The 15691-nt window shown below is 38.0% G+C and overlaps 1 protein-coding gene across 1 annotated transcript in view; it reads left to right on the top strand.

The window, feature by feature from the left end:
* The window catches only part of GSAP (gamma-secretase activating protein), a 48406-nt gene that overhangs the window by 2752 nt on the left and 29963 nt on the right, over positions 1–15691 (top strand). Inside the window, exons 2-12 of the mRNA XM_082309086.1 lie at positions 867–940; positions 5410–5466; positions 6163–6232; positions 6667–6723; positions 6856–6944; positions 7351–7420; positions 8526–8575; positions 9858–9962; positions 10902–10961; positions 11650–11693; positions 13307–13392. Of these exons, the coding sequence (XP_082165212.1) occupies positions 867–940; positions 5410–5466; positions 6163–6232; positions 6667–6723; positions 6856–6944; positions 7351–7420; positions 8526–8575; positions 9858–9962; positions 10902–10961; positions 11650–11693; positions 13307–13392 (762 nt within the window). The remainder of the gene's footprint in view (positions 1–866; positions 941–5409; positions 5467–6162; positions 6233–6666; positions 6724–6855; positions 6945–7350; positions 7421–8525; positions 8576–9857; positions 9963–10901; positions 10962–11649; positions 11694–13306; positions 13393–15691) is intronic.

Below are 15691 nucleotides of genomic sequence, written 5' to 3'. Positions count from 1 at the left end.
TAAAAAGCAGAAAAGCAGCATCAGGAAAGCATGTGTTTTTGTCATCTTGAGTATGACATTTTATCTTTTTTTTTTTCTGGTGTTTTTCTTTATTACTTATTTTGTGCTGCTTTGTCCAGATGTGCTCTTCTCTTTCTGTGTCCATCCTAGCTTCCTGCTGATCTGTTTCCCATTTAACCCTACTCTTTCATTCACACCTCACATCATATGTCTTGTCCTGCATTGCTTAATTCACTTGTACCTGTAGGTATGTTGCGCATATATATATATATGTATATATGGTGCTTAATCTTGTGGTTCTTTGGTTTTGGCGGGGAGGGGATGTTGTTGTAGAGCTAATCTCTGAAGATGTAGTTTATTTCCAGGCATTCCTTTGGGATGCTGAAGGGGCAGGTGGGAGCAAGTGACACTTTTCCTTGGGCTAGTTCTATCTCCCTGTAGTGTTCTGAGGACTGGAGTGCAATTTAACTGTTTGAACCCCATGTTGTGTATAATGGATAAATGCAATTTGTTGTTTGGTTTTTTTTTTTTTTTCTGTGAATGGAAGATATTGAAAAAGCACTTCCATTTTCATCACAAAAGGTAGCGGCCATTAGACTTGCAATTATAATGAAGAGTTAGGAGTTTACGTAAATCTTTCCTGTGTGTTTTGAAGCCCCTTAATTATTTTGTGTTGAAGTTTATCAGATTTAAATCACGGTGTAAGAAATATTCTCTCTTTCTTTCCAGAATGGAGTAGTTTTGGCATGTACAAAGAAGTATTTATATGTAAAAATGTATTTAGTATCTTTTCTTAATTTTGCATAAATTGTATGATGAACCAGCTCAAATGAATATCCTATGCCTTTTGATACTTATCATTTCAGATGCTTCTGAGAATTCATCAGCACTCTACGTTGTAAATGTTGAAAGAAATGGAAAAATTATTTATACCTGGAAGGTAAGTCTGTCTCGGAACTTAATAAAAACATAGCAGAGAATAACTCTGTATGTGTATCTATGCCTAATTGAGTCCTTGTAGTTTAACATTTTTTGCAGTGAGGGTTAGAACACAAAAACTGCACTGATTACAACATGGGGGGTTGGGCAATGGGAAAATACCTGTCTCTACTTCAGACAAAGGTTAAGAGTGGTGAAACGGAGAGTAAAGTACTGACCTGCTTAAGTCCATAGGGTTTTTGCTGTTGCTTTTTTTGGGGACCAGAATCTCACCCTGAATGAAATGCCATTTCTTTAACAGATAAACTCTTTGTAAGCAGCACATTTTTTCACCCTCAGAATTTCTCAGGGAAAGTCTAACTATTAAAGTCACATGTACTGCTTCAGTTAAATATGTTTCCCCCTACCAATATATATTTTAAGATGCTGTTTATCTAACACTAACTCTGTTTCTGCCTTTCTTCTTTGTTACTTTAAGATTCATCTATAGCACTTTATTGCAAGTAGTCTGAAGTATCTAGAGCTATCCTTTTTAACATAGGATTCTGCTCTCCATGGCATATGTATAGCTTTTAGGTTGAAACGCCTGTAGTTCCAAGAGATTTTTAAATGGTTTGAGAAGGTGTCCCCTTCATGAGACAAGCTGTGGTTCTTTTCTGTGCATCTTGGAGAAATCTGTGGACCCAACTGGATTCTGGAGGATCTTGGTTCTTGAAGAGTATAGATTGGAGATAGCAGGCTCCAGTAAAACAGGGCTGCCTTTTGTTTCCCTCCTGCTCAACAATGCTAAAACTTGCCAGCTTCCCTAGGGTTAAGGGAAGAGGTGAGGCCTTCATCAAGGTATAATACACTTTAACTGTGGGTGGATGTTTCCTTTAGTACAAACATAGGGAGGGGAGTCTGTACAAGACAACAGTAACCATAAAAACAACACTAAAGAATGTGTCAAGTTTGGGTTTTTTGCATTGCTCAAAACTCTCGAAAGACTTAATGAAAGTAACCCATCTAGCTCCCAGCAGGAGATCTGGTATTGTGTATGTGTGGTGTTGCTGCTTTCTAGCATCTATGGAATCTCACACTAAGCTTTTTTGGGCTTCTGACAGTGGACTCCAACTGCCTTGTATGCTGTTCAGGCTCTTGCAACTGGCACAAGGGATGAGTTGTAGCTGAAGATTCGCACATATAAACATAGGCGTCTGCCTGCGTGCTAGGTGTCTAAGCTCCCACTGTAGCCAGTAGGAATCTGATCAGAACCGTTGGCAGAGTTTAGAGAACTGGCCACTTGTAGCCTGTACTTTGGGAGGAGGTGTGTGGGGTGGAGGAAGTGGACAAATACCCCCAAGTCTCCATTTACTGAATAGGCCAATGACTCTTAGGAGGGTTTAAACACCTAGGCTTAGTTCCCTGAACCTAGAGGTAAAGGCTGCATAGGAAGTCACTGAAAATGTTCACTGTAGTTTCTCTTCCCTAATTTTGGGAATAAAGAGACCTCTGCAGCCTGTGTGGTAGGAATGGCTGGATGGCAAAGCCTGAGAACTGGAACTAGCAAACTGCACAACTGTGCTGCAGTTTTCACCTCTCAAATGCCTTCCCAAAGGGGATGCTGCTGCTTTTTATTTTCCTGTTCTCTTACCATGATAAAGTAGTCTGATCTTTTTCCCCTGAGTGAGTCAGCCTGCTGAAGAACAGCATCTATTTATTCCTCTATTGGGAAGGATGCTGACATATTTTGTTTGCTTCTACTATAAGTGTTTTTTACACTTGCTAATGGGCAAACTGGAAAATACTTCCTGGAGTTTTCTCACAAAGAACAAATGTATCTTAAGGTGGTATTGTGTTAAATATATGAAGCTTCTCCCAGAGAGAAGTTGTTCATAGTGTATAGTACACATTTCTTTCTTGGATCAATAAAGATTGTGCTCGTCAGCTGAAAGTGTTGGTACCCACTTAGATGCATTGATGTTGATGGGAGTCAATACCTCCACGCTTGTCTGCGTGCATGATAGGAACATGTGGGTATGTCTGCCCCAAAGCGTGTGTTAGTCTAGGTGGCTTCTGTGTTGGTAGGCGCACATGTGCTGGCCCAGGCTGTAGCTGTGTAGCACTCGCACAGTGTGCTGAGCTGCTAACGCTGTGCCTTGCCTTATGTCCGTGCTTTTGTCACATTAGTTATGTCTGTGTCAGCTGCAGTCACACCTTGCGATATGATACCTTAAAGCAGGACTGAATTTTTTTCTTCCTCTCTCAAGAGTAGAACGCTAAAAAACAGCGAGTGTTGGGAGGATTGTGTGTCTGTCTTTTTACACTTTACTACTGACTTAACAAGGATTCAATCCAAATGTTTCCTTTTCTGAAACAGTCCATTGGCAACATATGGGTATAGTTCTGTGGTTTTGGATTTTACTGCAAGCCTTTTAAGAGGAGTATCCATTCATATTTACATAGAAGAAAAAAGAGTCTTGGTGTATGCATCTTAGCAAATGACAAGTAGTTTTAGGCCCCAATTTGACACTTCCTTTAAATTTCTACAAACTCGTTATAAAACATAAGTATTCTTTGTACTTTGCTGTTCTGTTCTGCTAATATACATCATCGCACTGGAAAGCTTACCTGGGGAAAACAGACTGCTTTTAGTGTCTGCAGCTAGTCCTTCTGCCTCCTTAAACTTACATTGGAGAAATCACAATGTAATTACACCTTCTAACAAACTACCAATCTTACTGGGTTAAGGCAGTTTAATATCTCTTTCTCTCTCTCTCCCCCCTTCATGATAAACTATTTATAACTAATGAGCTACCACTTTTGCAAGACACAGCTGTATGTCTGTGAGCCTTTCCTGTTGGTTTTAGAGCAGCAAACTTTAGCTGTGACATTGTCAGTGAGGATGGTGCGCAAACAAGGATGTAAACTAAACTGAGCTGCCCTGGCTTGTTTCCTAATAGGTGCAAATAGAAAACAACCTTCATCTGCTAAGTGGAAGAAAATCAACTGCATTCTGCATGAAACTGGGAAGGTGGAGAATGAGCTTTAGTTTCAAGCTTATTTTAGAGTATCGCGTTGTACTGTAGTTTTGACAGTGTCTGTCCGTCGTGACATGGATAGTTGGTGTAAAGGAAGATATTTTTTAACAGAAGTAAAGTCTAGTGTCAGTGCTTCTATTTTGCAAGGCAATACAAGAATCTTTAGAGTAAACATGAAAACAAGCGTCGTGGCTTATGCAGAGATAGGGGCACTGATGTAGTGCTGTTACCAGTCTTGTAAAGTGTATTTTTTAGTAGCTAAGTACAGAGGATGTTAGCGTTTCAGACACACTTGGAAAGAACAGCTATTTGTGAAAGCACTTGCTTAACCTTAAATTAGGAGGCCTGAAGCCTGTGTCTTAATACAAAGACGTTCTGTTTTCCTTGTTTAAATCAGAAGTCAAAGACTTTTGTCATTGCCACAACAATAATGAGACACTCAGAAACAGACCCCTTAGGAAGACAATACTCAGGCTTTTGTTTTAACTTCACAAAGCAAGATGCCATAACTTTGTAAATAACCACAGATTTCTCCCCTCTCCCCCCAAGCTGTAGTTAAACACAACGATGCTCACTGTTTCAGTACAAGCCTATGTGGCTGGATTTAATTTTCACAGTTGAGTAATTTAGTGCCTACACCTAGAGTACATTAATATACTTCAGCTTGATTTGATATACAGCATATGCTGCCAAGCAGAATTTATTTAGAATTTTCAAAATATTTAAAAAAAAAATTAAAAGCATGGTAAAAATTACCAAGAAGAAAAGTTTTGATTTGTATAGTCTTAGAAGTGCCCCAAACAAAATCATTGTATGTTATTATCAATAAGCTAGAAAGGATGTGTATTATGTTTCCTTTCAAAGGCAGCAGGCTAATGGTGTCATCTGAGCTTGTGAAATATATTTAGCCTTCAAACAATCATTTCCTAAGGCAAGCCGAAATCTTTTTTCCAGACTGCAGCCAGATCACTGGAAGCTGTGTTTGGTGATGTTTGATGTTTCTGTGCTCCCGTTTGGAGCAATGACCCACTGAGCTGGTGAGGTATGGAATACCAGCCTTAAATCTTCCAGGGGCCATAGCATCCCCTTTCATTCTTGTACAGACATCTCTCTTCCTGGCCCTACTGCCTATAACTAAAACAAGTTTAGAACCAAAGTGAGAGAGAGGCACTTTGCTTATGCAACAGCTTGTGGGCTGTGGATTGGCCACATTTCAGCTTTATCCCATGTGTTAGTTCTAAAAGGAAGAAAAAAAAAAAAATCTTTGTTCTGTGTCTTGCCTTGCTTTCTTGGAATTAGATAATTAACTGCCTGTTTATAGGGCAGGGAAGCGTGTGAGGATGTGTGTGAAGGGGCAGGGGGAAGAGGGAGAGGGAGGTAGAAAAAAAAATAAAAATGTTTAACTTTGTCTGTATTTACATTGCCAGTGCTAATTTGTTTTCATCCATAGGGAAATCGGAGAAATACTCACATTGGAGTGTACGATCTTCAAACTAAACAAAATGAGGTGAGAGCAATACCGGGCTTCTCCCTGGTGAAGACACTGCTGTAGTATTTCAGATTTTGATGCCTTGCAACACAGTATGTTATGTCCTTAAGGAGTATATGCTTGCTTGAAACAGAAGAGGGATGAGAGAAGGTATTTGAATGATGCTCAGTAGTATTAAGATGCAAAGCATTACAGAACATCTGAATGACTTGGGAATAGTAAAGCATCATGTCTGCAATCTTTATTTCTAAACAACCAATTCAAGCCCTGTCCACTCTTCACACTGAACGTGCGTTAAGAAGTAAATGTTTTGGGTTTTCTTTCATATGTGTGCATCCTCAGTCTGTTTGGTGCTACCATTTGTAAGAAATTATTCTAAAACTGAATGTACTGCAATTCAGTGGCTAGAATCATGATTAACAGGCCTTTGCAGGTGTCCCCATAACAGTATGAAATGGGTGAAATTTTGTATTTACATAAAGGTCTGCTGTGCTGCTCTAGTGGCAACATAGAAAGAACCAGTAAGAAACAAACAAATGAGAAAAAGGAGAAGTGATACAATTGAGGCTTGATACATGGTTCTTCTGGCTGTGAAATGATTTGCTTTAAAAATAAAAAAGGTGTACTGGTCAGCAGTGTTTTCCTAAGGAGGAGTAATTAGATAGTTTTCTTTATATAGTTAAAAAAAATTATCGTTAATGTGTTTCTCTCTAGCACCTCTATATGTTTGAGAGGGATCTACGCATAATCAGTTGTTCGGTCAACAATGAAAGGACGTTATTGGGTAAATATGAGTTTTATCATTAAATTTTTTTGTGTCATGGTAAAGATGATTTAGTTTAGTAGGATGATACATTTGGGTCTAGAATTACTTAAATCTGTTTTGGCTCATATGTTGCCCACAGCAGTCTACGCATTTCAGTGGATCCATGACCAAATAATGTAGGTAACAACGTAAGACACATCTGTAATGATATTGCTGTTTTAGTAAAACAATTAAATCAGAGACATGCTGACCCTTTGTTCACTTCCTCCTCCTGCATTTATACATACATGCCTCCTACATCTAGAAGAGCTTCTGTTGTTCCTTTAACACATATGTTTTTGATAAAAAAAATTGTGATGCTTGCTCTCCAAGAATGTTTAATAAAGTTAATATCAAATATGCATGCTCACTGTGGTTGTTTTTTTGTTTTGTTCCCCCCCGCCCCCCCTTAGCGGTCAGCTTCCGTCAATATACAGAGGAAGAAAGAGTAAGTCGGCTATTACAGTCAGGTACTACAAGTGGATTGTTTTAATACTGTTAGAAATATTGTACCCTTTTGCTTCTTCCCCCACGTAATTTCTGTTTAGAAAACAAAATTGTGTATAAAAAAGAATGTTATCTAAAACATGTTCTTTTTGCAGTATCCAAGTATTTAACCTTGTTAATTGAAATTCATCCCATTAATAATGTGAGAGTCCTAAAGGCTGTGGATAGCTGTGTTCGAGTGCAGGTAAATTATTCAACTAATCTAAATATAAACCTTTTTAATCCACTATGCTACAGAGAAAAAGTGGTTGAGTGCAGAAATCTCATGTTATCTTGCAACTGTTACAGAGAGAGTGTGCCTGTGTTTCTTCATAGAATGAAAAAAATGAGAAACTTCATAAAATGTTAGATGTAGAATATTTCTCTGACATGAAGGCTACTTTTTTTTTCTCTTCAATCCCCCAAAGCTTGCAATTATAGTGATTGGTGACTATTAGTCTGTAATAATAGCTATTTTTATTAATTAAATATCATTAGTGTGCCTGTCTTAATTTAAAAAGTTGTAAATACCAGCTAAAAAAAAACCATTTTAGATAAATGTTCTAAACTATTTTGGTTATTTACTTACTTTTGTGAAACTTTCTGTATAGTTTCTTTATCCAGTTGAAGGCAGAAATACTTCTACAGAAAGTCGCCTCTTGCTAGTTTCAGAAGATAAATGTGAGTTAATATTTTGAAAGTACATTGTTGTTCTTTTACTTTAAGATGATTGTTTTAGATTATATTTTTGGTAGACTTTTACTGGAAAAAAACAGGGGGAAAAAAAGTGTAAGCTATTCTAGGTATTCCAAATGTCTTTCAAAAACTGTATAATTTAATGGGATTTTTTTTTTCAATGTTAATAGAACGACCAGCTTTGCAATTATTTGCTTAGTTCATGCATTCATCAGTTATCTTTATTTCTAAAAAAGCTAAAATAGACTTTTATAGGTGCCTATCTAAATTCAGAGCAGATCAATTGACTATGAGGTGGATTGTGATTTAATGTGTGACAAGTGGCATAAGAATAGGACAATAGTTCATTGGATTCAGCTAACTTTGCATGTTCAGCCTAATCTAATGGGAGGGAATGGATAGAGGTGAACACTTAGAAAAGGCTCTTTATCCCTCTTGCCTTTCAGTCTTATAGAGTGAGATTGCTTTTCCCATCTTTTTGGAGAGGCCCATCTTCTCCACTAAGCTAGACACCAGCCTTTAGGTAGCTGGACTTAGGTGCGCAGAGTTCACCTCCCAATACATTCACATAGTGCTGTGAACTGTTATCAGAAACATTTATAACATCTGCTGGGTGAATCTTGCACCCTTTGCACAGGCAAACTTCCAATAACTTTCAGGAGTTTTGCATGGGAAAGGACTGTGAGGTGGTATTCACGCTAGGATGTGCAACAGGGCTAAGGTATAGTCTCAGGCACAGGCATGCAGCTCTGCATGCTCTTTCTTTATAAGTGTGCTCCTTGGCTTGGTTTGGCATGTTTCAGTTAGCACTCTTCCTGATGGTGCTGCGCTGATGTGGGCAGAGAACTGTTTCCACGAGGTGGAAATGGTGGTATGGCCGAGGCCAGCCTCGGCTCAGGGAAGGAAGAGAGTCCAGGTCTCTGCATAGGCACCTGTGTTCATGTATCACAGACTTCCTCTTACACTGAGTTGAACTTTCCTGGCCCTAGTATGTTCTTATAGCATTCTAAGAGATGAGATTGTTTAATAAGCTGTATAAAAGCATATAAAAATGTATGTTTGTAATGATTTTTTAATGTATATTTTAAAGATATTGAACAATTTGACATTCATGTTGTTGCAGAAGAAGAACACAAAGTGGTAAGACTTGAAAAATCTTGGGGTTTGATTTTTTTTTTTTTTGCTTTAATTGAAAATTTAAACATCTGTAATTTTAGCTAACTGGTTTTGTAGTTTTACACTTGGGCAACACAAAGTATATTAAAGGAAGTATTGGTAGTGTGGCAACTTATGCAGCTAACCACAAAGCTGATTGAAAAACCTGTATACCGTGTAATCTATGAGGAAAGTTATTTATTTTATTGTTTTTGTTGGTTGCTGAATGTGTCTATATGTTAGAAATTGGAAGTAAACATAGTGTATATACATTTTTAAGCCATTTAAAATATTTGCAGAGTCACCTTCCTAACTTTGCCTTTTGGGATTGTGGGTCTACCAGTAAAGGATTCATTTAAAAAACAAGCAAACAAACAAAAGATTTAAAAACTTAGATACACTCCAAGTACTGTGAATGTTCCAGTCTTTTTTTGCCCTCATCTTTTTCCTGTTTTTAATACGAATTTGTCTTCAATGAATTGTGGATGTTTTGCTTAAAAGACTTATTAATAATAAACATACATCTAATATAGTAAAGAATTGTGTCACGAAAGCCAATGTTTCGCTTTATGGAGACAAATGTAGGCTTGCAAGGAAAAAGTTAAGGTCCTGATTTTCAGTCACTGTGAGAAAACCATGGAAAACTTCAAAGTGTATCATTGCTTTTAAAGCAGATGAGGTTTATATGCTAGACTACAGTAGTGGAGTAATGACTAAGAGTGTAATCAGAAAAAACAGATTTGTTTTGGTTGACGTGAAATCTCCCCGCATATTTCAAGAGCGCGTTTATGCAATCCCAACAGTTTTCCACAATTCTAGCCCTTTCTCTACTGCCAGTACTCTCCATCATGTGGCTGAGACAGAAATCCCTTTTGGAACTAACACATCTTCCGTCAATAGTTAACGTAGCTGGTTCTGAACTGACTGTGGTATTTCACTCCTCTCCGCTTCTCGATGATGAAAAGTGCTGTCTGTTTTTCTTTGTTCATTTTGAGCAGCTTAAGTGGTGAATTTCTTGCGAGCAAGGAAATATCAAAGAAAATATTTGGTAGTAGGTGTACCCTGAGAATTGTGCTTCTGATCTCTTTAAACTGAGCACCTTGCACACAACAAAGGTGGACATTGTGCAGCTAACAAGTAGCATATTCCCTCCAAGCACCTTAGTATTTATGCCTCTTCTGTCATTGCTTTTCCCTTTACAGCACAGGCTGTGCATAATTATTATAGAACCTTATTTGACAACCTAATGTTCTTTCTTTCCCTTTAGGTGATTCAAAACTCAGGTCAGCTTCCAAGAGCCAGAGTTGCAGATGATCTCATTTGGGCACAATGGGATATGATGGAACAAAGGCTCTTCTACATTGTTCCAAAGGTGAGATGAAAGTCATTCGAGTAGTTTGTTCCTGCCTATCTCATGACAGTAAAGTTTTGAGTGTGTGGGGTAATAGTGTGTGTTTGTTTTTCATTATAGTAGTCTGTCCCTGCCTCAAATAACCTAAAGCAAAAGCCAGACTTGCCTTAACTGCTATTTGTCCATAGTAAATTGCAAGAAGACTGGTGGTCTTAAGTGCTTTCTGTAGAAAAGGGTGGGTTTGTTAGTTTTTTTGGCTTTGAAAAGGTCTTTTATTCAAAAGGATCTAAATCTACCAAAGACTGTTGTGAGTATAATGCTTCTGTTCTAGCGAACTCGCATCTAGAAACTATGTTGTACACAAACTTACCGAGTGACCAAATGAGAGCAGGTTCTTGGCTAGAAATGCTGAAATTCTTTGGATATGGGGTTTTTTTTTGTTGTTTTGTCTGAGGGACTGTTTGCACTTGATGTATTCTACGTAAATGAAAATTGATTTTTCTTAACTCTTAGCCACGAAAAAAATATGAGTGTTAGGACATAACAGGAAGTGAACTGTGATGGAGAAACCTATTCCTGTTTTTGTTTCTGACATACCCTTTTTGAACTGACCAAAATAAGATACAGTCCTTTTTGCCATATAGGTAGTTATGGAAAACATTTTTTTAACTTTCTAGAATGTGAGTGTGTGCGAGACATGTAATGCTGTGCTTCAAGTGAGGGCCCACGCAATTATAGATGATTGGCAGATAATGATCTGGGACAGGAAGGAAGCATGTCATAGTGCTATTGTGGGGGGTTATATGTGGTTTTTAAAGTCGTCTTTTGTCCCTAACTTCTGCATATCTGTTAGCAAAGCAGGTTGAGCGTGGAGAACGGTGTGGAGTATCCAGTCACTTTTCAGTCTATATGATATGCTTTCTATTTTGTCAGTTACAAACCACATCCTCTTAATTCCAGGAATCAAAGAGTACTTTAAAATGCGTCCAGTTTTATCCTGATGAAAATTTTAACTCAATAGTAAGTCATGAGTATTTTATTATACAATGGTTTTGGGAGGGGTGTGATCATGTGTTCCGGGCACTGATACAGAGATCTGTTTCAGTGTCTTTTATTATTGGAACTTTTGCAGAGGAAAACTGGGTTTTTTGGTTTTGGTTTTTTTTTTTTGCATTATATTCTTTTCAAGAATATATTCAGTCAGATTCAAATTGCACCACGGTAAGGTAACTTCAGTGGAATTGCACAGATATTGACCTAGAAGTAAGTGACATTCATGACACTATACTGATATTACACTCCAGTATTGAAAAGCAGGGTTATCAAATGCACTAGACAAAGAAGTCATGTACTAATTTTGTGTTGGTTTTAAGCGAGACAGGAAAATCTGTTGCAGCTAAAATACAGTGAACAGAACATAAAAATTATAACTGGTGAACAGGTAACTGTTACTAGACTGTTGTCCCAGTGGCTGAAATTTGCTGTAATGTGGGAGGTTAAGTATCTCACAATTTATTTTCTTTTTTTTTTTTTTAAACAATCTATTTTATGGTTTTTGGGGTGACTGTAAGGATTAGAGGAGGATAAATAAATTTTCTTAAAATGTTGAATCTGGTCAAATATGAGTTTGACACATTTTACTGGTCTGACGTATTAATCACAGTATACTGACCTCACTAACAGGTTTGGTTTTGTTTTCGGTTAACAGCTGGAATCACACCTGGATATTTCTGTAAATGACACACAATTAAAGTAAGTTTTTTGGGGTTTTTTTTGGTTTTTTTGTAATGTTTTGGTTTGCTTTCCTTTTAATATGTATGGTAATGTTGTAGAAACCTAATTAAAATTTGTCCGAACCACAGTATCTTTGCAGTTGCCTACATGGTACTGGAACATAACAATAATATGAATGCTGTGTCCAAACCTCCAGTTCCTCTCATTTTCGTCAGGGTCAACTGTAAAATGTAGTTTAATGCTTGACTGCTTTTTGGTGCCATTTTTTAAAATAACTTGTCTGAAGAGCTAGCTATAGGTTAAACCATCCTTCTTCTGAGTATTCTGTACCTATTTAAATTCATTTGTTTTAATCTTGGGCATGTTGCAGTGGTGATGTCAAAATTCCTGTCAAGGGAAGCTCTCCATTTTTATCTGATGTTACATGTTTTACTGGGCAGTTAACCAGACCAGTAGCTCGTTTTTATAGCCTATGAGATACTGCCTGTACACTTTTCTCCTCCAGCATGCTATTTCCAGGCAGCCTGCACTTTCAAAAGCTAAGATTCGTCTGATTCTGTCTGTGTCTACCATGCCCATGACTGCATCTAAGCTTGTCTCCTTAACGCTCCCTTTTAATTGAGGAAAAACTAGTCAGGATGGTCTCACTCTCAGTCATAATTCATCTAATCCTCATCTATCTTCAATCAGTTTAATTTACATTCCAAAATTTACATTCCCTTTGTAAATAAAAATGGAGGCCAAAGCTACTAGATCAGATATCAATAACTGAAGGTAGTTGAGTTCCACCCTGCCCAAACTGTGTCTCTCAGGATGTCTCATTGCCATGCAGAAGGCTCAGTGTGGTGCTACTGCACATGCAGGTTGCCCTAAAACGACAGTGTATCCTCTTGCAGTTACTACTGAAAAAATACAAAGCTTCTAAGAGCTTCAGTGCTGTAATTTTTTTTCAAAAATACTGCAGAAGACCTAGGGGACAAAAAAACCCCAACCAACCAACCAGAAAAACCCTACAACAACAAAAAGGCCAAAGCAGACTGACTACAATCTTCTGTTGCATGTTCTGCATGGCAAAAATGGGACTTGTAGATTTTAAAGATATGTGAAACCATTAAAGCACGGGCAGCATGAGACTGAAAGAATGTCATGGTATAACAGGTTCCATGTGAGTGTGATTTTTGTGCTTTCCTTTTTGAGTATTTCCGCTGAAATTAGTGTGCCTAATTGCAGATTAAAATGTAGCTTTACAGACGTAAGAATGGTAGAGTCAGGCTGCAAAGCCTCTGAGTTCTCAGGTATGATGAATGTTTGGATTTCCAGTGCTTCATCAGAACTTGCTTTCACTTCAAAGTATAGGAATGGTTGGACAATGCTGCAGTAAGTGAATATGAAGTTTGCAGGTGTAATCAAAATTGTTGGTTTCTAATAACAGTGTGCAGTCTTGGGATTTTCATTTCTAACAGCATTGAGCGGATTGGTTAAAGCCTAATTTAACTTGCATTAAAGAACATTTTATTATAATTTAATTAGGATCTTTTGATTATATAGTGACTGTTCTCATGATATTTGTGTTGTGATGAATCTCTGTGGATGAAGAATTGATTTATTTAGTGATCTTTATTTGCTCATAGACTTGTGAATTTTGGATATGATTACTGTCAAGACCAAGATGTTGCATCTAAATCTTTGAATCTTCAGGTTTTTACAAGTAAAGCAGGTAATGAATAAATACAAGTATTGTCAAAATGATCTCCACTAGTAATTACCATGCAGTGTAATCATAATTGATTACTAAATTTCTTCGTAAGACATTATATATATTTGTATTTTTTGTGGTGTTTTTTTTTTTGTATGAGTGTGAGATTTTTGTTCCTTTAGAGTATACTTGACAGGTAACTGTGAGGAGAGGGAGAAGGCAACTATGCACTATTTTTCTTATTAAGTTTTTTTACCCTCTGAAAGCTGCATTCCGAGTTGAGCTGAAGAGTACCTGGTGTTTTATATATCAACACAAACAGTCACCCAGAAATTTTCTGGTAGCCCAGCTTCAAAGAACTGGTATCATGCGCTCACATGGTAAAATATCTCACTCTAAGCACACTGTAGCATTTTCTGCTAGTGTCAGAACACATGTGGTACCAAAGCATGGTTGTGTATTACATTGGAGCATTTTAATGTTAAAGCTGACCACAAATGTTTTAGAAAGTAAATTCAAGGAGGGTTTTGGCTAGGTTTGTTGTCTGGGTATCTGATATAGTCTGTAATTGTGTTACAGAGTGGATTCTACGAGCTTCATGTTGCTGTTAGTATGTGATACATAGAAGGTCCAAGTATGTGATGCTAAACTTAGTATGTGATACTTAAGGGTTTAGTACATATATGATTGCTTAAACTTAAACCTAAAATGTTCCTTAATAAACCTTTAGGATTTAGGAGTCTCCATGCATCCTAATGCATGCCATGAGCTTTTTTTTGATTAAAAACTGGTCTCAAGAGGCATCTGTTCCTCACAGATGCCTGCATGTTCAGCTTCTAAATTAGAGCATACTGCCAAGCAGAGATGGTATCTGATTAACCTTTGAATAGTCCAGAGAGTTGTATAGGGATATGACGTATTGTGGAAGTGGCTTTCCATCGCACTTCTTAAGGAGTACTGTATGCAGACGGGTGAATTGCTGGGGTATTTGCCAGTTGCGTTGAAATGACCATTTGTGCAAATCAAGTGAAATACAGTTTCCTTACATGGATTTTTTTTTTTCTTACCAAGGCAGACAGCATGCTTAAAAAGATTATAGGGAAGGCATTAGAAGTAAGAGAAAGCCAAGTTTCTATCTACCAAATGTAGATTAGGCTACTTCTTCTCCGTTAGCAAGACAGATTATTTCATATACAAACAGCCTGTCCAGTGATGGAAGATGTTATTGACTTGTATATACATGTTTCCTTTTAAACCTATACTTCTCAAGGGTTTGTTCAGATTGAAGCACCTACTTTTAGTTTAGGATGAAATTCAGTCTTCCTCCAACAAGACTGTTGTTTGGTTACCCCAAAGTAAAATGTTCTTTTGCATGTGCCCCTGTACTTGGCACTGGTGAGGCCGCACCTTGAGTACTGTGTTCAGTTTTGGGCACCTCACTACAAGAAGGACATCGAGGTGCTGGAGCGTGTCCAGAGCAGGGCAACGAAGTTGGTGAAGGGTCCAGAGCACAAGTCTTATGAGGAGCGGCTGAGGGAATAGGGGTTGTTTAGCCTGGAGAAGAGGAGGCTGAGGGGAGACCTTGTTGCTCTCTCCAACTACCTGAAAGGAGGCTGTAGCCAGGTGGGGGTCGGTCTCTTCTCCCAAGTAACAAGTGACAGGACAAGAGGAGATGGCCTCCAGTTGCGCCAGGGGAGGTTTAGATTGGATATTAGGAAAAACTTCTTCACCGAGAGGGTGGTCAAACATTGGACCAGGCTGCCCAGAGAAGTGGTTGAGTCTCCATCCCTGGAGGTATTTAAAGAACGGATAGATACAGTGCTTGAAGACATGGTATAGATGGACTTGGCAGTGCTGGGTTAACGGTTGGACTTGATGATCTTAAGGGTCTTTTCCAACCTTGACAATTCTATGATTCTATGATCTGGCACCACAGTATTTAAATTCTGTGTGGAACCTTTCACATGTTCTTTTCATTGTGCTTAATGTAAACCACGTAATATGACAATTACATATACGAAGAGAGATTATTGTATGTGGCTTTTCATTGAATGTTGTTTGAAACAGAGGATTAGTTTGCACAACCCATTTTGAGTAATTAACAGTTTGGAGCAAATGGTTTTGGCACTGAGACCATATCTAGTTGTCAAAGAACACTGGGTAATCACACTAAAGTTCCCTTTTGTGCCTCTTGTTTGCGGTGATTTACACAACTGGACTGCAAGCTCTTTGGGGTGCAGATTATGCCTTCTGTGGAACAGCTAGCATGCTTCAGATATTAATGCCGGTATCCCTATTTGTACTGTTCGGACATCTCTGG

This window comes from Platalea leucorodia (assembly GCF_965183815.1).
Source record: "Platalea leucorodia genome assembly, chromosome: 4".
Taxonomy (NCBI): Eukaryota; Metazoa; Chordata; class Aves; order Pelecaniformes; family Threskiornithidae; genus Platalea; species Platalea leucorodia.
Note: the sequence above shows the minus strand (reverse complement) of the source record. Positions and strands in the feature narration are given on the sequence as shown.